The 27,910-nt window shown below is 50.8% G+C and overlaps 1 protein-coding gene across 1 annotated transcript in view; it reads right to left on the minus strand.

Moving 5' to 3' along the window:
• The window catches only part of LOC139061294 (calcium-activated chloride channel regulator 1-like), a 180,727-nt gene that overhangs the window by 106,847 nt on the left and 45,970 nt on the right, over positions 1-27,910 (minus strand). The window contains exon 4 of the mRNA XM_070541067.1: positions 26,194-26,321. Coding sequence (XP_070397168.1) covers positions 26,194-26,321 — 128 coding nt within the window. The remainder of the gene's footprint in view (positions 1-26,193; positions 26,322-27,910) is intronic.

Genomic DNA, 27,910 nt, shown 5'->3' on the forward strand with positions numbered 1-27,910 from the left:
TCACGGATGCTGAAGTGCGAAGCTTGCCGTCGCAGTGTTCGAGTGGTCGAAATGGTAGGTGCCTCAGATAAAACGTCAAAAAGCGAAGCGATTCAGGGATCGTGACGCTGTGCAGAGGAGACGGTGGCGACGTCAAGAGCTGACAATGGGTGGTGTATATTGGATATGGACGCAGTTTCGGTTGATTGTGGTGAACGCGACAGTGCATCAGCATCGGCATGCTTGCGTCCGAAACGATATATAACGCGGATGTCAAACTCTTGAAGTCGAAGAGCCCAGTGGGCAAGGCGACCTGACGGATCCTTCAACGAAGACAACCAACATAATGCATGATGGTCCATACCTGCATCAAACGTGTGGCCATATAAGTAAGGGCGCAACTTGGGACGTGCACAGGCTATTTCCAAGCATTCTTCCTCGGTTGCTCTATAGCTTCACTCAGCCTTGGTGATCTTTCTGCTGGCGTATGTGACGACATACTCTGCGAACCTAGGCTTTCGTTGTGCGAGAACAGCACCGAAGCTGGCACCGCTGGCGTCTGTGTGCACCTCAGTTGCGGCCGTAGGATCGTAGTGACGCAGTGTAGGTGGTGACGTCAGGAGACGGAGAAGGGTGGAGAAGGCTTGGTCACACTCAGAACACCATGACGAGAGATTGGAGGCGCTGCTTAAAAGTTGGGTCAAAGGCGCAATTTTAGAGGCGAAGTTGCGCACAAACCGATGAAAGTAGGAGCATAACTCTATGAAGCTTCGTAACTGCTTTAGAGTCGTTAGTTTGGGGAAGTCGGTCACGGCTCGTAGTTTAGCATGGTCCGGAAGCACACCATCCTTTGATACGACGTGATCGAGAATTGTAAGTTTTCGCATAGCAAAGCGGCACTTCATGAAATTTAGTTGCAGCTGAGCGTTCTTAAGACAAATCAGGACATGGTTGAGGCGTTCGATATGGGTTGAAAAATCTGGCGCAAACACAACAATATCGTCGATGTAGCAGAGACACATGTGCCACTTCAAACCCTGCAGAACCGAGTCCATCATGCGCTCGAAGGTGACAGGCGCATTGCAGAGGCCTATGCGCATGACATTTAATTCAAATAGGCCATCAGGCGTGACGAAGGCTGTCTTTGAACGGTCGGCCTCTGCTACAGGCACCTGCCAATACCCGGAACGCAAATCTAACGACGAAAAAAACTCGGCGCCTTGTAGACAATCAAGAGCATCGTCAATTCTGGCTAAAGGGTACACGTCTTTTCGCGTGACCTTGTTTAGGCGCCCTTAATCTATGCAGAAGCGAATCGATCCACCCTTTTTTTAACGAGAATCTCAGGGGACGCCTGTGGACTTTGTGAAGGGCAAATAACGTCGCGTTTAAGCATATCGCCAACCTGGTCGGCAATAACCTGACCTTCCACGGTGGTGACACGGTAGGAGCGTTGTCGCACTGGCGACTTTGAGCCAGTGTCGATGTTATGAACAATGGTAGAAGTTCCGCCAAGGGCACGTTGAGCAACATCAAAAGAGTCGCGGAACTGGTAGAGTAGCTGGAGAAGAGCAGAGCGTTCAAATGGTGACAGTCCGCTGCGTTCGACGAATGGAATAGGTCGGCAGCTGGTACATCAGAAGGATTAAGAGCACTGACGACGTCAAAGTCGCGTGGAGCTGAATGTTGCAGCACAGGAAAAATTTGGCAGATATCAATGGGTTGCACGGAACCCTAAGGGGATTTACCTTTAAGCAGTTTGATTGGGTACGGAAGAGGATTTGTGAGGCGGAGAGCGCTTGTTCCATTCGAAAAAGAAAGGGTCGAATGAGGCAGAAGAAGTGGCTTCCGACTAAGGAGGAGGCGTGATGGTTCAAAGAATGCAGCTTCATCACATATGCTATTGCAGAACACGCGGAGCAAAACAGCTGCTGTCGGGGGAATTTCTGTCTTCTGTTACGACTGGTTTGTGTGCGGCTTGATGAGTGGGTTTGTAGGACTGATCACCAACGGGAAGAGCTCAAGTTCAAATCTGGCACAATCAATAGTGGCGTGATTATACGATAGAAAGTACCAGCCAAGTATGATGTCGTGCGAGCAGGTTGAAAGGACGATAAACCGAACAATGTAGTGCTCTTAAGCGATAATAAGTCTAGCAGTGCAGGCAGCTATAGGCCGAACAGGGTCTCCATTCGCTGTACGTAAGAGCATCATCTCAAGAGTTGTGGTCTCCTTTCGAAGCTTGCGGCAAAGTGTGACGTCTATAACAGAAACGGCAGCACCGGTATCGACGACAGCATATGCACGGGTGCCTTCTAAGAAACCTTCGACAATATTCGACGGCAAAGTTCGAGGACTTGAGCATTTCGAGAGCGCAGTTCTTGTCTCAGAAACTGCGGGAGCTAGTTTCCCTCATTTTCAGGGGCTGGTCGAGGAGGCATGGGCGACAAGGAGCAGCGACGGGGTTAAGGTGAGCGACGAAACGTGGGTTGCGGATAGTCACGTGAAGACGTGCTTGTTTGGTGACCCTGATTTTCATAACGAGAGCGGGGACGATTTGTGTAGTTCGGTTAACGGGCGTCTGAGTATCCTGGGCCGTGGCGGCGCCATAATCGGTCGATATGAATAGGGCCACCGCATGCAAAACAGATCGGCCGGTTGTCGCGCGTTCTCCATGGATTTGCTGTGATGGAAGCAGCCAATGTCACGGACGGTTGAATTGGGGCTGCAGCATACGGCACACCATGGGACGGTGAGGGCTCTTGAATGTGCTGCTGCTTTACTACATCAGCGTAACTAAGAGGGGCGGCGACCGGTTGCTGCTGAATGGGCACCGACATGGCCTCGGAAATCTGTTCTTGGATGATGTGTCGAAGCACGGGAGCAAACGGCATCGGTCGCTGCAGTTGTTGCTGCTGTGGGAGCTCCTGACGCTGAGCAAACGGCAGGAGAGACAACTGACCGGCCACCTCCTCACGCACAAATTCTTTCATTTGTGCGAGAAGGTATGACTGGTCAGGCACGTTGTCCAGTGCGAGTGGCTGATTGTACGTGTGAGATGAACGTCGGGTGAGAGCCCGCTGCCTTCTCAATCCGTCATAGCTGTGGCACTGAGTTACGACTTCAGACATAGTGCCAGGCGACTACGCAAGAAGCATTTGATAGACAAAGTAGTCGACACGCTTCATAATATGCTGTATTTTGGCACTTTCGCTAATTGAGGCATCTGCGCGCCTGCAGAGATCGATTATGTCACCAATATAGGCGGTCAAAGTTTCATTTGGTTCCTGTGCCTGTGTGCGCAGCCGTTTCTCGGTGCGCAACTTCCGCACGGCAGGGTGACCGAAAACGGCAGGTATTGCCTCCTTAAAAGCGCACCAGTTCACGAATTCTGATTCGTGGTTCATATACCACAGCTTCGCCACACCAGCCAGGTAAAAGTTAGCGGTACTCAACTTCGCAGCGTCATCCCACTTGTTGGGTCCACTAACTTTTTCGTAGGCCGACAGCCAGTCCTCGATGTCCTGGTCTTCCGAGCCCTAAAATACCGGGGGATCTCGCTGGCTAACCGGGCTGGGGCAAACGGTGGGCGGGAGAGATAATGGCGGTTGGGCGGCGTCAGCTTGCATGGTCGAGCGCAACGTGCGGGATCGTAGTTCCAGGGTGCCGTTGGTGTGCCTACCCAGCACGATCCCCCAAATGTAAGGAGGTTTATTGGACAAGTCCAACAAACAGGCGTTACCTCGGAACAGTACGTCGGGAGAACACGATGGTGGTGTTCGAGCACCGATCTCGTGCCCTCCGCTCTTGATGATGATCGGGATGTCGTTCTCTTTCTTTCTTCATTACACACTGTTTATCTACCCTACCCGCAGCAGAGGACAAGTGGCTAAACGGTACTCTATGCAATGGTGAATTCAACGGGAAGCGTCTGTTCGATGGCGCTTACATTCAGGGTGGTTCCTGGGGCTTCTTTAACACCAGACCCTCTGAACGAGAGAAGCCATGCTACGCAGAAAGGTTGAAGTAAGTAGTGCATGCGTGATGCTTATGTGCAGTACCAAACAATGACAGCGGCCTCTCTGTCAACGAACATTTCAGCTGTTGTCCCGAACTTGCACATCAGTGAAAACGTGGTGTCATGTAGCCGCAGCCGAAAAAAAACTAGAGGCGACTGTGGCAATGAGAGCGTTACTGCAGGCGGCCCAATGAATCCATGTCTACTGCAGCAATTACAAAAGTTACCAGATGATCTTTGCTACCTCGGAAAAACCATTTCTTGGCTTGTTGTGCCACCGACACTGTGGAAAAAGAGCGACATCAGGATCTCCAAATAAATATTGGTGGTGTTTCTGGTGGGAGTGTGCCTCAAGGGTTTCTTTGAGTAGAACTGGCTGTTCCGTATGCTGACCTAAGGTTTTCCGGTAGTCATACTCCTCGCTGGAACAGAAGGGACGCGTTGCGACTGTTTCACCAAGGAATCGTCTCTCCAAGGCCAGGTAACTGCTGCCCGGAGGTAGTGCAGTTTACCGATACTCTCCCAATGGTGAAAGTCTGGATCTTGTATAGCGTCGATGAAAGTCTCAGTTAAGCAAACGTTCATCGTGCTAAAGGCAGCGCTTGGTGGCGCGATCAAGTTGAGGCCTTCAACGTCGGCAGCCAATTTCTGGAATGACTTGCCTGGGTTCACGTGCCGGTCTGCCACACAAGTGTAGCGAAGCTGTGTCGGTGAGGGTTTGCCATACAAATCGGCAGGGATTCTCGTCAATGACCTCAAGTATGGGTGATAACCAGATGGCAGGCTGCATAAAAGCTCCATAACTGGTCAGCGCTACTGCTTGCACTTTTCTGGCATTGTCTCACCTGTTAGCTATCACGAGGGTGGCCAGCTGTATGAGATAGGCCTCACACCGAAGAGTGCCGTCGTACAAGGGGTCGCCTAGGAGCAGTGGATAGGGCGTCAACAGACTGTTTCTCAATGTTCGCGCGTTGAGAGCATGTCCGTAACCACCATTGCTACATTTCCACCAAAAATGCAGTGACACATAGTCTTCCTATGGTTACCATGACTTTTATGGAGACATATACACGCTTCACAGGCACTCATCTTGCCCGCTGTCTTTCTTTTTCCTTCTCCAGTCACTGCGCCCAGCTCTATCATCTCAATATGTAACACCTAACAATATATATATATATATATATATATATATATATTGCAACGGGGTGGTGTTCGCCTAGCAGCACTAGCTCTAGGTTGCAGGGGTAGGCTTAAAACAGGTCGGTGCTATCTCGAAACGGGGAAGCAAGCACACCTCGTCGTCTTCTTCTCATCCACTAGCACCATGCCCACTGCCCAGTGCCTTCAGTACAATCACTCCCCACCGAAAGATTAGCCATCCTGGCGACCTAAGGGCAGGAAAAAACAGGGGGGCCATGGCACTGCTTGAGCCGGGAGACGTGCACAATTTCCTGGCCGCGACGACGCTGGTCGGAAGGCGCTTCCGTGGGCTCGATGAGGTAGTTGACCGTGGATATTTTTTTGAGTACCCGATAAGGACCGTGGTACTTGGAGAGCAGCTTAGAGGAAAGGCCGGGAGGAGTAGAGGACAACCACAACCAGACCAGCGAGCCAGGAGCAAAGCACCTAGCCGCAGTAGATATATCATGGCGATGCTTTTGGCGCCACTGGTCCTGGGATGTCAACGAACGAGCGAGCTGGCGACATTCTTCGGCGTAAGCAGCCGCTCTAGAAACAGTCGTGCACTCCGAAGCATCTGGTCGGTAAGGCAGAATCGTGTCCATAGTGCATGAAGGTTCGTGTCCGTAAAGAAGAAAGAAAGGGGAGAACCCAGTGGTGCTTTGCGTGGCGGTATTGTAAGCGTAGGTGACGAAAGGCAGAATGCGATCCCAATTCGAGTGGTCAGATGAAGCATACATGGCCAACATGTCGCCAAGGGTGCAGTTGAAACGCTCTGCCATCCCATTAGTTTGAGGATGATATGCCGTGGTGGTGCGGTGAATGATGCGACACTCCTTTAGCAATGCTGCAATGACGTCGGAGAGAAAAACGCCACCGCAGTCGCTGAGTAATCCTCTAGGTGCTCCGTGGCGGAAAACCGGTTTCGAAGGATAAAACTGGTGACGTCTTTTGCTGCGGCAGATGCTAGGGCTGAAATTTCGGCGTACCGCGTGAGGTGGTCGATAGCGACAATAACCCAGCGGTTGCCACTTGGAGTGTTGGGAACGGGACCGTATAGGTCAATGCCGACGCGGACGAACGCGCGCGCGGGGCATGGTAAAGGTTGCAAGGGGCCGGTGGCATGTTGAGGTGGCGTCTTCTGTCGTGGGCATATGAGGCAGGACCGGACGTACTGACGAACGAAGCGGTACATACCGCGCCAGTAGTAACGAAGCTGGATGCGAGAGTATGTCTTTAAAACACCAGCGTGGCCGCATTGGGGATCGTCGTAGAACGTGGCGCAGATGTCAGGGTGCAGGTGTCGGGGTATAACAAGCAACCACTTGCGACCGCTCGAATTGTAGTTGCGGCGGTACAGCAGGTTATCCCGAATGATGAAGTGCGCTGCTTGACGACGGAGCGCCCGAGAAATTGGCGCTGGCGACTGGCTAGACAGGAAGTCAATAAGCGAAGAGATCCATGGGTCCTTGCGCTGCTCGAATGGCATGTCGGTAATGTTGAAAGCAAAGGCTCCATGTGTGGAAATGGACAAGTGGACAGGACCGGAGGGCAGGGGTGACCGGGATAGAGCGTCTGCGTCTGAATGTTTTCGGCCGGAGCGATAAACAACGCGGATGTCGTACTCTTGTAGGCGCAATGCCCAACGGGCGAGCCGACCATTTGGATCTTTTATTGAAGATAACCAGCATAGGGCATGATGGTCGGTCACGATGTCAAATGGGCGCCCGTATACATAAGGACGAAATTTTCCGATTGTCCAAATGATGGCCAGACATTCCTTTTCAGTAACCGAGTAGCTCGCCTCGGCTTTGGTAAGCGTGCGGCTGGCATACGCGACGACGTACTCTTCGAAGCCGTCCTTGCGTTGCGCAAGAACAGCGCCGAGCCCGACACCACTAGCGTCCGTATGGATCTCAGTTGGTGCAGATGGATCGAAGTGTCGCAGCACTTGAGGAGAGCTGAGAACGCGTCGCAGTTCTTGGAATGCGTCGTCGCATGCCGGGGACCAGGCTGATACGTCAGAACTGCCGGTGAGAAGCTGCGTCAAGGGGGCGATGATAGAGGCAAAGTTACGGATGAAGCGCCGGAAATATGAGCACAAGGCGATGAAACTGCGAAGCTCTTTCATGGTGGTTGGTTTGGGGAACTCGGTTTCGGTGCTAAGTTTCGTGGGGTCCGGGAGGATACCGTCTTTGGAAACTACATGACCGAGAATAGTAAGCGTACGAGCGCCGAAGTGGCATTTCTTCAAATTTAGTTGCAGTCCTGCAGTGGAGAGGCACGCAAGGACTTGCTCGAGGCGGCTGAGGTGCGTCGCAAAGTCGGTGGAAAAAACCACAATGTCATCCAAATAACAGAGGCACGTTTTCCACTTCAGCCCTCGAAGAATGCTATCCATCATTCGCTCGAAAGTGGCAGGCGCGTTGCAGAGGCCGAACGGCATGACGGTGAATTCATATAGCCCATCAGGAGTTACAAAGGCTGTCTTTTGGCGGTCGGCCTCGGCCATTGGCACTTGCCAATACCCGGAGCGTAGATCCAGCGAGGAAAAGAATTCCGCTCCCTGCAGACTGTCCAAGGCATCGTCGATGCGCGGCAGAGGATAGACATCTTTGCGCGTGATTCGGTTAAGGCGGCGATAGTCGACGCAGAACCGAATGGAGCCGTCTTTTTTTTAACAAGGACAACCGGAGATGCCCTGGGACTCTTAGAGGGCTGGATGATGCCACGCTCCAGCATGTCGTCAACGTGCTGGTCGATGACACGGCGTTCAGCGGCCGACACACGATACGGACGCTGGCGCAATGGTGTTTGTTGGCCGGTGTCGATACGGTGAACGACTGCGGACGCCCGGCCCAAGGATGCTTGGCCAATGTCAAAGGAGGCACGAAAACGCTGGAGGAGCTTGATGATTTCGGTGTGCTGCGCAGGTGTGAGTTCTGCGTCGACGGCACGAGCGAACACGTCTACAGGGGCATCGGTCGCGGCGGGAGGAGTTACGGCACAAATCAGAAGTGATGCCATATCACCAAACATGGTGGCCGGGAGAATGCTATCGAAAGCTTCAGCGGTACCAAGGCACTCGTCGCGGAGTAGGGATGATGGGCAGGCAGATGGATTGCACACGTAAAGGGCAGCAGAACCTTCCCAAAAAGTGACGACAGCAAACGGAAGCAGAAAGTTCCGGCGGCGCGCACAAGTGGTCGACGGCGTAAACAGGACAGATGAGTTCGCAGCAGAGCTACATAACACAGGAACCAGAGCGGCGGAGAAAGGTGCAATATCGATGTCAGAGGCGGCAACAACTTTAGGAGAATAATGGTCGTCAGGGTCAAAACACGGCACTGATAACGTAAGTTCGCAACGAGTGCAGTCGATAAGAGCTTGATTGACAGATAGGAAATTCCAACCAATAACAACGTCGTGGGAGGAACGAGGCAGGACGGCAAATTCGATAACATGCATAACGCTTTGAATGACAACCCGGGCTGTGAACGACGCTGAAGGCTGAATGCGATGCGAGGTTGCCGTATGCAGAGAAAGAGAGGTAAGGGTAATGGTAACTTTGTTCAAATTGCGGCAGAGCTTCTCACTAATAATAGGAATGGCGGCTCCGGTGTCGATAAGTGCGTGTACGGTGACGCCGTCTACGGACAGTTCAATTTCGTTCGCCGGCGCAGAATGAGGCCTTGAAATGTTCGACGGAAACGCAGTTCTTGCCTCTGGAACTGCGACTGCTAGTTTTCCTCTCGGGCTGGGCTGGGTCGGCGAACCATCCGGGAAATGGATCGGCGACGTGGGGAAGGCGACCGGCGTGAATTGAAGGGGAGGCGACTGTAAGAGGTGTCCGGAGGAAGGTTAGATTGGTCCTGACGCGGAAGTCGAGCAGGCCTGTAGCTTGAGGCACCCCCACTGTCAGGTAAACGGGGGCTGCGATGGCGGCCGAATCGTGCTACGTGGCCCGGAAAATGGCATGAATAACATATTGGCCGGTTATCAGGTGTTCGCCACGGGTTGACGACAGTTGCTCCAGCAGCCGAGTAAGGAACGACTATCGGACGTGAAGGTGGTGGCGGTACATGGAAGGTGCCGGTGGCCCGGTAGGAATCAGGAGCCGGAGGAGTGTAAGGCCGCGCGACAACGTCAGCGTACGTTGGCGGTCCAGCTGCAGGCTGCGGAGGAGGGGCAGATGGGAGCGCCGCGGCAACTGGCGTCTGAATGACGTGACGAAGCGAAAGAGCCTTGGATGTCGACGGCTCGGGTGCGCTATTCGCCAGAGAGAGCTGGCGTGCGACTTCCTGGCTGATGAACTGCTTTACCTCCGGCATTAAAGCAGAGATGTCGGCAGCGTCACGACCGAAGTCCAACGGGGATAGATCCGCAGTGTCCTGCTAAGCAGCGCATGTTGATGCTCGTTGCCTGCGCAGCTCGTCGTACTGCTGGCTAAGCTGTATGACCTCGGCAATAGCGCGGGGACTCTTGGCGACGAGCATCTGAAAGGCATGCTCATCGATGCCTTTCATGACCTGCTTGATCTTGTCAGCTTCATCCATGGATGAGTTGACGCGCTTGCAGAGCGAGAGCACGTCTTCAATATAACTGGTGAAGGTCTCGTCCCGGCGTTGAGCTCGACCACGCAAGCGCTGCTCAGCGCGAAGCCGGCGAACTGCGGGACGGCCGAACACCTCAGCCAAAGTCGCCGTGAAAACCGACCAGGTGGTAAAATCGGCGTCATGATTGCGGAACCATAGGTTGGCCACGTCAGTGAAGTAAAATATGACATTTGTGAGCTCGGCGTGGTCGGCCCACTTATTATAGGCGCTTACACGGTCATATTCGGTGAGCCACTCTTCCACGTCGTGGTCGTCTGTGCCGCTAAATATAGCCGGATCGCGCTGGCGGATAACACCAGAGCAGACGATGGCCGGGGGCATGGGAGCAGCAGCCTGGGACGGTCCCGGTTCATCCATTGTAACAGCCGGTAGTAGCATCCGAATGCGGAGTTCCAGGATGTTGAAGAGAAACCCAGCCCCTCCACCAAATGCAACGGGGTGGTGTTCGCCTAGCAGCACTAGCTCTAGGTTGCAGCGGTAGGCTTAAAACAGGTCTTTGCTATCTCGAAACGGGGAAGCAAGCACACCTCGTCGTCTTCTTCTCATCCACTAGCACCATACCCACTGCCCAGTGCCTTCAGTATATATATGTATATATACATATATATATACATACATACATACTTATATATATATATATATATATATATATATATATATATATATATATATATATATACATACATACATACTTATATATATATATATATATATATATATATATATTGCCGCGACGCCATCTGTGCCCAACCACGCTGACGACGAGGACGACGACCTCGTGGGTGCAAGCGAGCGTGCTAGAGAAGAAGAAGCGAACACTGAACGCTTGTTCTAATTGTCCAGATTAAAATAACGCTCTCCGCTCTTGTCTCAAGTGAGCCGTGACACTGGTGGACGTGCTGGGTATCGCATCATCACCTCATGATAGGGACGACTCCTGCGAGTAGCCCTGCGTCCAGCCCTTCCAGACATCATCCACGCGTCGAGACACCTGTGCACCGTGCAAGCCGCCGCCTGCAAGGTCTGTGCCCGGAATTCGGTTCTTGCAACGAACTTCGTCAGCGACCTCAATGACTCAGGAAATGGCGATTGCAAGTCCAACACAGGTGACTATCCAAAACAATCTAGTCCCCTCAAGCTTCCACGGTGACACGTACGAAGACGCCGAAGACTGGCTGGACCAGTACGAACGCGTAGCTAAGGTCAATCAGTGGCGTCCGGACCAGAAGCTATCTAATGTGTACTTCGCTCTTGAAGGTAGCGCAAGGACGTGGTTCCAAAACCGGGAGGCACATTTGACAAAGTGGGACGAATTTTGCCGTCGGCTACTTGACACCTTCGGAAGCACTGATCGCCGAGATAATGCACAACGACTTCTCGAGTTGCGCATTCAGAAGCCCAATGAAAGTGTCTCCATGTTTGCCGAGGACATGTCTCGTTTGTTTCGTCGCGCGGATCCCAACATGCCGGATTCGAAGAAGCTGAGCCATCTCATGCGCGGCGTCAAAGAACACCTATTCGCTGGTCTCGTGCGTAACCCGCCTACAACAGTGGAAGAATTCATTAAGGAAGCCACAGCAATCGAGCGGGCGCTCCAGCAGCGTTGTCGGCAATACGAACGCCTGACTAACGATGCGCCTGCAGGAGCCGCAGTACTGACAGCGACAGACGAGACCTCGCTGCGTCAACTGATAAGAGACATTGTGCGCGAGGAGATTGCGAAGCAAACTGTGACACCGAAGGAGTTTACTGTCGCTACGGTCGCTGAAGTTGTTCGCCAAGAAATTCGGCAAGCATTAGCACCTCCTGAGCCGCTCCCTGAACTGAGTCCCGAGCCGCGCTTCGAGCCACGCGCATATAGCTACGCAGACGCTGTCCGTCGCCCGCTTTCTACCATGCCGGTACAGCAGTACCACCAGCGGCCACCTATTGCTGCCTGGACACAGCGGGAGCATTTCAGGCGACCCCAGCCTCGCAGGACCGACGTATGGCGCACTGCTGATCGCCGACCATTGTGTTTTCACTGTGGCGAACCAGGGCACATTTATCGTTTTTGCCCTCATCGCCAGCGTGGCATCCAGGAAATGTCACCTGCCACTCCGCGCCAGTTTCCAGAGAGACATCCACGCTTCGACGACAGTGTCAGTCAGGAACAAGGCAGCTCAGCTAATCTGCGGTCGCGCTCGCCGTCTCCATTACGTTATTCTTCGCCGAACCGTCGCAGTTTCGCCGACGTGGTACGAGGCCGCTCTCCAAGCCCACGGCGGGGAAACTGAAATCAGCGACCTCCGGGGGGAAGGTTGCAAGTCGTCGAACCGCCGAAAATCCCCCATTATTACTGAGAAACGAGCACAGCAACCCGGAGAAACGGGACGCCGACGAATTTGTAAGTGCCGACCTACTCTTAACAATTGATGGGCACGAGTGATAGCTTTAGTTGATACTGGTGCAGACTTTTCGATAATGAGTGAGCAGTTGGCAGACCGCCTTAAGAAAGTCATAATGCAATGGACGGGCCCTTATATCCGGAATGCCGGGGGCCAGATAATGGTACCTACAGGAAAATGTACTGCACGGCTCCAGATAGGAAATACAGCTTTTGTCGCCACTTTTATGATTTTAAAAGAGTGCTGCAGATCACTCATTCTTGGAATGGACTTCTTGCGGGAGTACGGCGCCGTGGTTAACATACGGGACGGCGAGATAACCTTGTCAACTAGTACAGACACGAGCCAAGACGAAGAGCGCCGACGTACATCGTTACGTGTCGCCGACGACGACGTCTGCATACCACCACTATCATGTAGTCTTGTCTCCGTAAGTTGCGGAGAACAGTTTGACAAGGACGGTGTAGCCGAACAACTAACTGCACTTCTGTTCCATCAAGGTATTGCCATCGCTCGGGGTATCGTCAGCCTAATCGGCGGTCGCACAGAGGTACTACTGACAAATTTTACCAATGAACGCCGGCACATCAGTAAAGGCACCGCTGTGGCGTACTTTGACGAAATGGACCACGTTCAACACTGCTTTGCTGTACAACAGGAATCAACCACCGATACGATGCCATCTATACCCGTCGTCGACGTTGACCCAGGTTTAGCGCCGCAACAGAAACAAGGGCTCAGAGAACTGATTGACCATTTTAAAGACTGCTTCTCTACAACGTCCCGAGTGCGTCAAACACCGCTGACGAAACACCGCATCATTACGGAGGAAACAGCAATACCCATCCGACAGCATCCGTATCGCGTGGCTGAGAAAGAGCGTGAAGCAATACAGCAGCAAGTCAAGAAAATGCTGGACGATGATGGTATCCAGCCGTCGAAAAGCCCTTGGGCATCGCCCGTGGTACTCGTTAAGAAGAAGGATGGCCGCCTGAGGTTTTGTATCGACTATCGCAAGCTCAATCGGGTCACGAAAAAAGATGTGTATCCCTTACCACGCATCGACGATTCCCTCGACAGGCTACGGCATGCACGTTACTTCTCATCGATGGACTTAAAAAGTGGATACTGGCAAATAGAGGTCGATGAGCGGGATCGCGAAAAGACTGCGTTTGTGACGCCTGATGGGCTCTATGAATTCAAAGTTCTTCCTTTTGGTTTGTGCTCCGCCCCAGCCACGTTCCAAAGACTAATGGATACTGTTCTCTCAGGCCTTAAGTGGAAGACTTGCTTAGTGTACCTAGACGATGTGATTGTTTATTCTGCCACATTTGATGAACATCTCAGTCGGCTACGGTCAGTTCTTCAAGCCATACGGTCCGCTGGGCTTACCTTAAAACCTGAAAAGTGCCACTTTGGCTATCAAGAACTACAGTTTTTGGGCCACATTGTAAGTCACACAGGCGTCAAACCTGATCCTGAGAAAATCGCAGCCGTCGCAAAGTTTTCAAGGCCTACGGACAAGAAAGCAGTCAGACGCTTCCTGGGCCTATGCTCATATTACCGGCGATTTATTGCGGGCTTTGCACGCATCGCCTCACCGCTCACCTGCCTAACCAGAGAAGATGTCCCGTTTATGTGGGGCGAGGAACAGGAGGCAGCATTTAACGAGTTGCGGCACCGTCTACAAACTCCGCCTGTTCTTGCCCACTTTGACGTGGATGCGCCGACAATGATCCACACCGACGCTAGCAATGTGGGTCTAGGTGCCGTCCTTGTTCAGCGGCAAGACGGCGCTGAGCGAGTCATCGCTTACGCGAGTAGAACACTGTCACGTGCCGAGTCGAACTACTCCACCACAGAGAAGGAATGCTTGGCTGTAGTATGGGCCATTACCAAGTTCCGCCCGTACATATATGGCCGCCCATTTCAAGTCATAAGTGGCCATCATTCTCTCTGTTGGTTGACCAACATGAAAGATCCATCTGCACGTTTGGCACGCTGGAGCCTACGGCTGCAAGAGTACGACATGACAGTGGTCTATAAATCGGGAAGACAGCACTTAGACGCCGACTGCCTTTCCAGATCACCGATCGAGTCCTCAGGCGGAGATGATGACGAATCCGCAGGATTTTTAGGAGTTGTTAGTGCAGCTACCATCTCTCAACAACAGCAAGATGACCACGAGCTCGCTTCACTAATTGATTTCTTAGAAGGCCGCACCACAAACAAGCCGAGATTGTTCTCAAGGAACTTGTCATCATTCTGCATGCGCAACAGTGTTCTTTTTAAGAGGAATTTCTCTTCAACAGGGAAGAGATATCTACTGGTCATCCCTAAAACTCTCCGCAGTGAAATCTTGCAGGCCTGTCACGATGAAGCTACGTCGGGCCACCTAGGCTACACAAGAACATTGGCACGGATCAAAGAGAACTACTACTGGCCACGGCTCGCAACACACGTGAAGCACTACGTTCGAACGTGCCTTGACTGTCAGCGACGAAAAGTGCCACCTACGAAACCTGCCGGACTATTACATCCCGTTCAAGTGCCGGAAACACCGTTTGCACAAATTGGGATGGACCTTTTGGGCCCATTCCCAATCTCAACTGCAGGAAATAAGTGGATCATAGTTGCGACAGATTACCTTACGCGTTATGCAGAAACCAAAGCACTTCCGAGCAGCACAGCAGCCGAAGCCGCGCAGTTCTTCATCGAAAACGTCGTCCTTAGGCACGGTGCTCCAGCGGTCATCGTAACCGACAGGGGAACCACATTCACGGCTGAACTTTTGCGAACTGTACTCACGCTCAGTGGCACAGCACACAGAAGGACGACAGCTTATCACCCGCAAAGCAATGGACTTACGGAGCGCCTCAACAAGACTCTTGCAGACATGTTGTGCATGTATGTCGATGTGGAACACAAGAACTGGGACCAAATTTTACCCTACGTAACGTTTGCTTGCAATACGACTCGGCAAGAAACAACAAGAATGACGCCATTCAGACTCCTCCACGGTCGAGAAGTGACTACAATGCTAGATGCTATGCTTCCTCATGATTCCAGCGATTCCGAGAATGACGCCGCAGATTTCACAGAGCGCGCTGAAGAAGCAAGACAGCTCGCACGCGTTCGCATAACTAGCCAGCAAGACCGTGATGCGCGACGTTACAATCAACGCCATCGATGCGTCGTCTACCAGCCCGGCCAAAGAGTCTGGGTTTGGGCTCCAGTGCGCCGCCGAGGCCTCGCGGAGAAACTTCTGCGCCGATACTTCGGACCGTACAAGGTTCTACGACGCCTTACCGACGTCAACTATGAAGTCATTCCTGACAGCCAATCCTGCTCGCGGCGCCGCCAGGACCTGCCTGAGACTGTGCACGTGGTGCGCATGAAACCTTATTTGGCTGAATGACATGGACACTTGCTAGTGGGCTGGACACCGGGTGCTACCCGCCAAGCATCGCGACGATGCTCCTTCTGAAGGGGGGCAAATGCCGCGACGCCATCTGTGCCCAACCACGCTGACGACGAGGACGACGACCTCGTGGGTGCAAGCGAGCGTGCTAGAGAAGAAGAAGCGAACACTGAACGCTTGTTCTAATTGTCCAGATTAAAATAACGCTCTCCGCTCTTGTCTCAAGTGAGCCGTGACAATATATATATATATATATATATATATATATATATATATATATATATATGCGTTTGTGTGTGCTTTCTTTACCCCCTAATATAATCACGTGTGCGGACCATGACGATGAGCAAAAGAACAACAATGTAAAAGCAGGAACCAGCAGTGCAGCTCACGGCCACGGACGATTTCCTTGGCAAAGTATATATCGGTAGTGTTCTTCGACACGAAATCACGGGTGTTATGTAACACGCCTAAATACACCAGGACCCCGACATTCTGCTCACCTGGGACAGTCTACTTCATAATTTCTCTGGTGTCAAGGTAATTGCAAAGGAAATCAAGTATATGCTCAGAAACTCTTTTAAATCGACGCAACCAAAAACAGCAGTAATGCCTCCGTCCCAGGTGGCTGCATCACAGAAACAAACACCTGAAATTTTCAACACCAGCTCGAACGCACGTTGGTGGAAACCAAGACGCGTGTACAAAGACGGTGGACGCGAAACCAGCCCCACCTGGGCAACACCCACTCATACGCAAGCCCACAACCACCAGTGAAGCCTTCAGGCAAGGAGCTACATACACTAAGAAGCAAACAGACACACGGAAATTGATGCAGGCCTCGACAATAATGTAACCCGCAAAATTCTCCACCTCAAGATATTTCGCCTTGGAGGTCTGCCCGAACCAAACTGAAATAATTGCTACGCACTAAGGGGGCACCACACGAAACAGCGAATTTCGCCCTTTCCTGCAATCCCGTGAACTGGCCGCCAAACAAATTACAGATTGCACCTAAAAGCTTACACTAGCTGCATGAAACAGCGGAAAATGGCTAAAGGTATCAGAACTAAGGTTAGGTGAGCTCTCATATCTTTATTCTGGTATTCTGGAAAGAATGGTATTGTAAACAACCAGCACACTAAGGCGACAGTATTGTAATCTTGCCTATAAGGAAGTACACGAATGAGGCCTCCAAACAACTGAGTAACACCACCCATTACAGAAAACTCGACTCTAACCTAACTTCAGACTACAAGAGTACTGTGCAAAGCACAATAGCCAAGCTCCTGTTCAGTCAACTAATCACGCGATCTCGGGCTAAATCTTATAACGGTTCGGAAAATGAACCGTTCACTTCGCCGCTTACGTCAGTGAAGGTTCCACTCCCAAGCCTGAGGTGGAAGAAGGGGAGGACGCGACCAATAAACGACAGGCCGCTACCAGTGAACTGTATTTCATCATATGACGAGCTAACCGAGGAAGTGCAGAAAAATTCTGCTTGCTTATTAAATATTATTACGATATCATCGAGCGATGCTCAAGAAACAAGCCGCCGCGAGAACGACGATGAAGTTGGTCGCGGCGCTTGGCGCGAGCAAGTGTCGGCCTAGCTGCCTGGCTCCAGTTTAAATAGCCTGTAAATAGCCTCTTCTCTCTCTGTCTTTTCACACGCAACATTCTGGTGGAGGTCAGCGATGCCCATCCTCACCACTGAACTCAAAAAGGGTCGGCACACCGATCTTGTCACCATGCCTCCCGGTGACGGGCCCACCAATTGGCATGGTCGCGCCACATCGCGACCCTAGTGTGTTTTCTGGCCTAGAGGGCCAGGATGTTGACGACTGGATCAAACTCTATGAACACGCCAGTGCTAATAATAGGTGGGACCCAACGAGTATGCTCTCCAATGTCATCTTTTTTCTCGGTGGCACCACGCGCGTGTGGCGCCAAACGCATGAAGACGAGATAACCAGTTGGGACAATTTCAAAGAGAAGCTACGGGAACTGTTCGGCGACCCATTGGGCGCAAGGCTGCCGCGAGAAAGGCTCTTGCGTATCGTGTTCAGTCATGTACGGAGCGGTGCGTTTCCTACATACTCGACGTCTTGCTCTATGCCGCAAAGCTCACGATGCTATGTACGAAGCCGATAAAGTGTCACATATTCTAAAAGGCATCACCGACGACGCTTTCAATTTGCTTGTTTTTGGCAACGTCTCGACAATCGACGCCATCATCAAAGAACGCCGGTGCCTTGAGCAAGGTAAGAGCCGCCGTATAACACCCCACATCAGGCGCCTACCCAACACTGCTGCTACGTCGACATGTGAGGTTCGACCACGTCAAACCACCACGTGTGACGACGTCACCCGTATTGTTCGCGGCGAACTGAAGGCTACCTGTTCGCCAGTTTTCTCAACGACGCCTCCCGATCCGCCAGCAACCACCATTGCGATGATCCAGGCCGTCGTCCGACAGCAATTTGAGAACATGGGTCTGAACTCCGTGTGTGCCGCGTCTCAGCCCAGCGTTCCCCAGTTCTCTAGTGGCCCTCCCCGTCCCCGTCAGTCCCTTTTCGCCACATCTCGCCACAACCAGTCTGATTGGCGTACCCCTGATGACCGGCCGATCTGCTTCCACTGCTGTCACTTCGGCCACGTCGCTGGTCACTGCCGCAACCGATGGCCACCACCTCGTCTCACATACACCGCCGCTTATTCCCGCACCTTTGGACCTTCGTTCCGTATACCACACACCATGAATCCACTGCCGCTGATGCTCCTGCTCCGAACCTTCGGTACAGCCGCTCGCCCTCACCTCGACGCCATCAGTCTCGTTCACCCCAACCCCGTCGCTTCTCTTCGCCGCCTATCGCCTCCCAGATCCAGCCGGAAAACTAGGCACTGAAGCTTCTGGAGGTGAAGCTGCGTTGTCGACTCTGCCCTCAAATCCTCTGCTCACGTTACCCAGGAACCGAAACTTTCTTCACGTTGACGTTAACGGCTATCGTTTCACGGCACTCATCGATACAGGAGCACACCTTTCAATAATGAGTGCTGCCTTCCGACGACGACTGAACAAGCTCCTCACCCCAGCGTCTGCACGCGTCATCCGCGTTGCGGATGGCGGTACTGTGCCTATCATCGGCAAGTGTACGGCAAGCGTCAGCATCGCCAGCCGCCTCACTCCTGTCCTCTTCAACGTAATTGCTCATTGCCCCCACGACCTCATTCTCGACATCGATTTTCTCTCCGCACATTCTGCTCTTATTGACTGCTCTTCCAGTACCTTTCGCCTAGAGTTGCCGATGCTCGCAGAACCTTCTGACGCACCCCACTGCCGCTTACGTCCCACCGGCTTTCTTCGCCCGCAGCCAAAGTCTACATTAAACTGTTGTCTTTCCCACCAGCTCCTGATGGCGAGTACCTCGTCACTCATCTGCCCGACATTCCAATAAGGTTTGATTTTAAAGTGCCTCACAATATACTTAATAGTGGGAACTGCACTCACATGCCTGTCTGTAACTTTGGATTGGCAAAGCAAATTCTACCGCAAGGTATTTGCTTTGCCACCGTTGATTGTCTCGGCGATGAACACGTGGCAGCGTTATCGAGCGATGGTTCTCATGAGCTTAGCAGGCCCCTCGCGCCAGCCTCGGGGGCCGATCCCAAAATAAAGAAAATGGTTGCGACGGACCTGTCCTCGGCGCAGGCTGAATAACTTTGCCAAGTATTATCGTCCTACCGAGATATTTTCTACATCGACGATCGCTCTTTAGGCCAGACGCTCGCGGTCAAGCATCGGATTCTTACTGGCTATGCTACGCCTATTCACCGACGACCATATCGGGTTGCTGCATCGGAACGCCGAGTAATTCAAAACGACGTCAACAAAATGCTTGATAAAAACATCACTAAGCCTTCTTCGAGTCCCTGGGCGTCACCTGTGGTGTTGGTTAAGAAGAAGGACGGCACATGGTGCTTCTGTGTAGACTACCGTCATCTGAGCAACATTACTAAGAAGGACGTCTACCCACTCCCACGTATAGACGACGCCCTTCACTGCATGCACGGTTCCAGCTATTTCCCGTCTATTGATCTTCGTTCGCGATACTGGCAGATTGTTGTTGACGATATGGACCGAGAAAAAACCGCGTTCATCACACCTGATGTCCTATACCAATTTAAAGTAATGCCGTTTGGATTATGCAACGCCCCTGCCACCTTCGAGAGTATCATGGACTCCTTGCACGAAGGTTTCAAATGGTGCACATGCCTCCCCTACCTTGACGACGTCATCGTCTTCTCGCCAACGTTCGACACTCACCTTGAAAGTCTAACAACTATACTTGATGTATTTCGAAAGGCAAAGCTGCAACTTAACTCGCCCGAATGTCATTTTGGCCACCGGCAAATTACACATCTGGGCCATCTCGTTGACGCTTCCGGAGTACAGCCTGATCCTGAGAAAACTCGCGCTGTCAGAGAGTTTCCGGTTCCGAAGACAGCCGCAGACGTTCGAAGTTTTGTAGGGCTATGCCCGTACTTTGGTCGTTTTATTGAAGATTTTGCGGCAATTGCTAGACCAATCGCTAATCTTTTGAAGAAAGGCGTACAGTTCTCGTGGGGCACTGCAGAAGCCGCCGGCATCTCTCGTCTCCTCACTCTTCTCTCCTCACCACCCTTTCTCGCCCACTTCGACCCTGATGCCCTTACAGAATTGCGTGCAGATGCCAGTGGTCATGGCGTAGGTGCCATCTTAGCCAAGCGTCAGCGTGGCCAGGATTGCGTTATTGCTTATGCGAGCCGCCTCCTCATACCATCGGAGCGCAACTATTCTATTACGGAATGAGAATGCCTTGCTATATTCTGGGCGGTCGATGTTCCGTTCGTACATTTACGGTCGCCCCTTTTCCGTTGTCACTGACCATCATGCTCTCTGCTGGCTCTCTTCGCTAAAAGATCCTACAGGCAGGCTTGGTGGAAGGGCTTTGAGGCTAAAGAATTTTCATATTCCGTGGTGTACAAGTCTGGCAACCTGGACCAAGACACTGACAGCTTGTCGCGTTACGCTGTTGACGTCTCCGACTCCTCTTATATCGCCAGTGCTTCTTGCGTATTCTCTGTATCACAGCTGCTTCATTTCGACGTCGAGCAACGCCATGACGCCTACATCAAAGCACTCATCGACCGTTTTGAGGCTTCTCCGGCCGATGCTACTCTACGCCTCTTCGTCCTCTGCGACGGTAACCTGTGCCGTCGTAAACTTCATCCGGACGGCTCTGAGTTCCTACTTGTAATTCATAAACACCCCCGCTCCACCGTTATAGAAGAGCTCCACGACGCACCAACGGCAGGACATCTCGGCGTATCTTGAACCTATGGCCGTGTACGTCACCGTTTTTTCTGGCCGGGTCTTGCCCGTTCCATACGACATTACGTCGCCGCTTGTGAAGTTTGCCAACGACGCAAGAAGCCTTCCCAGCTCCCCGCTGGTTACCTGCAGCCACTCAACATTCCTGCCGAGCCCTTTCATCGTGTTGGCTTTGACCTTCTCGTCCCATTTCCGGAATCTACATCAGGGAAGACGTGGGCTGCAGGCCCCGTTTTACCTCTTGTATGGCCGCGAACCAACGCTACCACTGGCCACTGTGCTTCCGTCCGCCACAGCTTCAGCTAGCGATTATGCCCGTGATGCAATCGCCCATGCTGACCACGCTCGCCAACTTGCGCGCGCTCGTCAACAAGTGTCTCAAGACAAGCAAAAGCAACGCTACCACCTCCGTCACCGTGATGTACATTTTGTGCCCGGCAACCTCGTGTTGCTTTGGTCACCTCCGCGTAAAGTGCCTATGCGAAAAATTCCTTTGTTGTTACACAGGTCCATATCGCATGCTCCGCAAAGTGACCGATGTCACCTATGAAATCGTGCTAGCCACGCCCACTGCGTCCTCCGCTGTGACAACCAGTGACATTGTCCACGTCACCCCACTCAAGCCCAACAACTCTCCGCGCGCCTTGGATATTTAACAGCAACATGACGGTGTTTTTGCCGCCGGGGGGGGGGGCAGTACTCGATGTATTTCTTGAGCATCGAGTACGTTTCTTGAGCATCGCACGATATGATCGTGCGATGCTCAAGAAACGAGCCGCCGCGAGAACGACGATGAAGTTGGTCAGGGCGCTTGGCGCGAGCGAGTGTCCGCCTGGCTGCCTGGCTCCAGTGTAAATAGCCTCTAAATAGCCTCTGCTGTCTGTGTCTTTTCACCCGCAACCAGATAACATATAAACTAAAAATTATAAGGAAAGTTGTACATTATAAACGTGTGCTGCCGGGCGTTTACGCAGTGAAGAAGTAACTTATTGTCATTCTTTTTTTCATTTTCAGGCTACAGACGGTACCGCTAGCGTAAATGAGTTGGCAGAGCACAGCGCCATGTCGTTTGCTACAAGGAGCTTGCACGAGGCACTCAACAGGAATGCGCTGCCAGCACTTCGTAACGTAGTGAACTCGACAAAACCGTCAACTGGATTTTAGGGTCATCTTTACTAGCCGACTATATCAATTTCCCTTCTTTTTTCGCCCTTCGTCATCGGCTCGGTCATGACTCGCTCTCCGTAGGCGCCGCAGCTACCCCTGCGATCTGCCCCACCGCACATCATGTGTAGAAGCAATGGAACCTGAAATCGAACATTACGGTATACTAGGCCCTGCATTGATTGCGCGAAGTAAAATCGAAGGGTGTGGTGCTGATGGTGTGCTCTATGCCGTCAAATTGAGGAACAAAGTGCAGCACTCCCGAAGTAGAGATAAAAGTGCAGCCAAAAAAAGAGATCTCCACAATATCATCCCGCCCTTACTGTACATTTTTATCAGCCTAACGAAGGAAGCGCTGGACCAGCCTAGGTTGAGCCCTTCTGATTGTTGAACAGCGATTTGCGAGCTATTCATGCTGGCGATCGCCTGGGAATTTGATCTCACCATGCAGATATCTCCTCGGCATTGCCTTTGAAATGTAGGTCACGGGAAAGCCGACCCAGCCCTTCTACCGACCAGCAGAGTAATTGCGATAGCTACTTCGTGGACAATGTCAGCAGCAGAGATCTAGGCCATTGAGATGAATGCTTCGACTCCAACCGCCCCCTGGGACCTGCAGGTCGGTGGCGATGAACCGCGGTGCAAAATTGCTTCGTCTGCGTGCAATGACCGCTCGTACGCTTGCACCCGAGTCTCCTCCGATTGATATTGTAGCTTGCAAAAGGTCTACTCAAAAAGCCGGCAGGGGTGGTGCAACTCATTATCCATCACTTCTTCGAACGTGTATCGCATTCTAGCCGTGTTCGACAGCGAAATAAAAACGCCAAGCAGACGATAAAAGCAAGTAACAGCCTCCGAAGCAACCAACGCACGCGCGCGCGACGCCCGCGTGTCTCCGGGTAGTGCGACCGGTCAGCGCGGTCTGGGTCGCAAGCCAACAGCTAAGACACACCAACGGAACCTAAAGCAGACTATCCCTTCGCCGTTTCCGCTCTCAGCCAAATTCGGGTTCGCTTTGGAAATAATTGACAGATGTGGGACGTGAGCATAATTTGCGGTGCCACCTCGCTATCTCTGACGGCCATTGACGCGAGCGAAATCTTGCCCAATGAGATGAACCCTCCTTGTTTGCTCAGTGACTATGGCATTGGGCTTCTGAGCACGAGGTCGCGGGATCAAATCCCGACCACGACTTCCGCATTCTGATGGGCGCGAAATGTTAATACCCCTGTGTACTTAGATTTAAATGCACGGTAAAGAATCCCAGATGGTCGAAGTTTCCGGAGTCCTCCACTATGGCGTGCCTCATAATCAGAAAGTGGTTTTGGCACGTGAAACCCCATAATTTATTTACCCTATCAGGTGAGGCCAAGTGAACTGGTTCCGTTCTGAACCGTCATAAGATTCGACCCCCCAATATTTCTTCATGACGCCCAAGAACAAAGAGGCAGGCCGCTGTTATCTTCTTCCTCAAATAAATAATGTTCCCGCCGAAGAAATAATTACGGCAGGAATCCCAGGTCGGCCTATTGTGTCTAATAAAAAAGCACCTACCGAGAGACAATGTAAAGTCTTAAATCAATCTCTGTCAAACATCCCCACCACCCTGCTGTCTTTTTTTCAAGAAACGCCGCACTTGCCTCGGAGGCTCGAATTATCGATGACATCAACACGAACCGAAACCACGCTATTCTAGTCACTTTGGATGTTTCTGCCCTTTACACTAACATACCCATGAGGGAAAGAATTGAAGCCGTATCGAAATCCCTCGCAATCAATCCTCAAGCGCACGCTCCTGAAGTTTACCTGTCGCTCCTTAGGTTAGTTCTCCCGCTCAACTATTTCAAATTACGTTCTATTCACTACCTGCAAACTTTCGGCACTCACATGGGAACACCATTCACGCCGGCGTATGCGAACATTTTCATGGGGCAGCTTGAAACAGACTTGCTGAAATCCTGCCTTTTAAAGCGCCAAACCAATTTTTGTTACACTGACGATATATTTATAATATAGAAACAAGGCACAAGCGCGTTAACTGACTTTATTAGCCATTTCAATCAATTTCACGCAAGTATTGAATTTACTGCGCGCCCACTCTCATAGCCAAATCAACTTGCTCCACACGGCGGTCTACATGGACAACGAAAAACTGAGAAAGACATTTTCCGGGAAGCGTGCAGATAGCTAGCAATATTTAGACTACAACAGTCATCACCTGCGACGCTGTAAGGAAAAAATTTTTGTCAAACACGTGAAACGAATAAGAAGAATCTGCGGCGAAGATGGCGATTATATCCACCACCTAAATGATCTTTAAAAAAGCTAGCAGAAAGAACCTCTCCGCAAGTTGCTCCCGATGGAGTTTCTGATGTTACGCCAAGATTGGAGAGGCAGTCGGAATTAGCTAAGAAACAGCCTACACCAAAAGCTGACAAACCGGCAACGTTGATAAAATATTCTAATGCTCTCCCAAAGATGAACAACATCATGGGTAAACGCCACCAATACTATAAAGTAACGAGGGTTGCGGAAAAGCGTTCCCCGAGAACCTATCGGGTTACTTATCACCACAAAAAAAACTTTAAACACATGCTAGTGCACGCAAATGTCAGCAAACATCATTCCCCCGTATTTAATGCATATTGTAACCCCTTGGGCAAAACTTGTAGGCACCATTAAAACTTGTAGGCACCGTTAAGTTAAAAGCACCACAAATAGTTAAACCCATGAAGTCATATGTACCTTTACTTGTACAAGATCGTATGAGTTTTACATACTTGAATGTTCCTTCCCTAAGAAACAATATATCGTTAAAACGGGACAATCAATGAACGTCAGTTTAAACGGACATAGCCCAGACACAGCTAAAGCGCTTCCTAGAGCCGTCGGCAAACATTTCAACCTACCAGGTCATAACTGTTATGAACTTAATCTTTGAATCTTACGGACAAATTTCTGTTGTGAACAAGAAAGAAAATACAGAGACTCATCTTATTCATAATACCTTATTCGTAGCTTCAGGACATTGCAACCAGTATGCATAAACGTTTCGAAGGGAGCTTTAGAATCTATTCGCTATGCTAAATTTTAAGCAATAGGCAAGAATACTTGATTGTTTGCTTTGTAATATTTTCTTTCTTTCCTTTTTTCTTTCTTTTTGTTTATTTGTTTTATTTCACTTATTTGCTATATACTTTCTTTTTCACAAGCACCGGTTTCTGCCACTGCTTCTGTTATCTCTTTCAGAGACACCATAGCCCACGACCACCAGCGAAGCCGGTAGTAGAGGGATGCTGTGCACGCCGTTGACCCGCCGGCTGCCAAACGACCGTGTCACCACTGGCCTTGTGCACAAGACTCCTTTACTCTCAATTCTGCACCTCCGTAGTTAGATAACACACCTTCGATCGTTGCGGCACCCACCCGCGTTACCCCCCCCCCCCCCCACCCCGTCAGAAGAGCCCTAGCTATATATACTGTGGCGAGGAAAGCATGGGTCACCTTGAAAAAGGCAAGACCACATGTGGAAACGTTGGCTCCCACTTTTGCCTTGATCTGACTTTGGTCATCATTTTAACAATTAAAAACATCAAAAAGTCCAGTAATTACATCAAATAGCTGTTCAGAACGTAGAAGCTACCGTGGCTACTTAACTTGACTACAAGCATCGTACATCTGTTCTTTATTGCGCATGCGAATGTGTCTTTTAGTAAAGCTTCATGAATGATAGCTAGGACCCTTCTGTATGTTTCCATAATTAATAAAAACTTCAGCTTGCTATAATAAACTTATATGTGTACAAACTTACGGTTATAAACACTGCGACACCACCGGGCCACAAAGATGATTGTGCCAAAGCTAGGTTTGCCTTTGTGTCACTGATTTGTTCTTTGAATCAGAGCTAAATCAAGGACACACGCCGACCGCTGTTTCTTTCCTTTTTGCGCTGCCATGGTTTCTCGCGCTGACTCAAAAATACACGTCTTCTAACTGGCCGAGCTTTCCACGTTACTGCGTCAATGACTTGCTGATCGTGACGGAAGCACACGTACCCCATGAAGTCTTCATTCTGCTTGATGACGTCCCAGGTGGACTTGCCATTGCAGATCTTGTTGTGCATGTTAGGTGCAAACTTGTTGTGTCTATGGCTTTTGTCCTCAGAGTTACAAAAATCCTTTATCTGAAAGCCAAGAAACTCTTTTCAGCAATAGAGATCACGAGCATTGACACGAATATCGCCCTTGAAGTGATGCCCATGAATTTATTTCGAATGCTCTTTTGCTAATCGATACAAAAGCGTGTATTTTGTTTTGTTTCCGGGTTTAAGCAACTACATAGAAACCAAAACTGATGACTGTCAATGTAGGGTTTTAGTGAAACGCTTCCAAGGGGCTGTTCGCTTTCCTATTTAAAATGCAGGTTGAAAGGTCTATGTTGCTAGTTGGTGATCCTTGATATGCGATTGTTAATTCTCTGCGTAACTCTTGTTCACAACACAGCTGTTAACCAGAAAATCTGAAGCCCTAGTATAGGTTGATATACATCTAAGCCAATTCCTCTTTGGTTTGTTAATTGCAGTGGCGTGAGTGCCAGCTTGAAAAGCCATTACCATCCTTGTCTTACACTGTCACACTTTCTAGTGCAGACGCGGAATTTGGAGAGCGCGGCGAGCAGGGCAGAGAAAAGATAAGTTGCAATTGTATCGTGATAGAAATTACTCGGGCAGCAAGTATTTGAGACACAGATACACGCTACTACCTGAATTACTCTATCCGGTATGATACTTCGCATTTGTATGTTAAGATGCATCGATATGTTCACAAATTTCAATTATAGATTGTCAGTGGGTCCTATATAAGCAGCATTGACAGAGTCATCAGAACGCACTCGCACCAAGCCTCAATGCCAAGAGGTCAGCGTACACTGTGTCTCAGCCCAAGTTGACCGCTTTATAAATTCTTAGCATTGCTTGCCTAATTTTGGCACAAAATGCATTACTACACTCCACGTACCCTGCCTTCTTCAAGGATACCCAACAATATCTGCATTGTCTGCGTAACGGTACCATTTATTGCGATAAAGCTTTAATCTAATCACTCCGATGGTACGAGCACCTACAAAACAATCATATGCTTAAAAACGTGCCTACAACAACTACAAAATGTTAGGTCCAAACAGCGAGGCATAGAAAGGAAAAATTCTTGCTCCTACGCAATGAAGTTTAGGATTGTGTAATAGATACATCATCATCATCAGCCTAGTTACGCATACTGCAGGGCAAAGGCCTCTCCCATACTTCTCCAACTACCCCGGTCATGTACTAATTGGGGCCATGATGTCCCTGCAAACGTCTTAATGTCATCCGCCCACCTAACTTTCTGCCGCCCCCTGCTACGCTTCCCTTCCCTTGGAATCCAGTCCGTAACCCTTAATAACCATTGGTTATCTCCCCTCCTCATTACATGTCCGGCCCATGTCCATTTCTTTTTCTTTATTTCAACTACGATGTCATTTACCCGCGTTTGTTGCCTCACCCAATCTGCTCTTTTCTTATCCCTTAACGTTACACCGATCATTCTTTCCATAGCTCGTTGCGTCGTCCTCAATATCAGCAGAACCCATTTCGTAAGCCTCCAGGTTTCTGCCCCATATATGAGTACTGTTAGCACACAGCTGTTATACACTTTCCTTTTGAGGGATAGTGGCAACCTGCTGTTCATGATTTGAGAATGCCTGCCAAACGCACCCCAGCCCATTCTTATTCTTCTG

The sequence above is a fragment of the Dermacentor albipictus genome, chromosome 6, assembly GCF_038994185.2.
Source record: "Dermacentor albipictus isolate Rhodes 1998 colony chromosome 6, USDA_Dalb.pri_finalv2, whole genome shotgun sequence".
Taxonomy (NCBI): Eukaryota; Metazoa; Arthropoda; class Arachnida; order Ixodida; family Ixodidae; genus Dermacentor; species Dermacentor albipictus.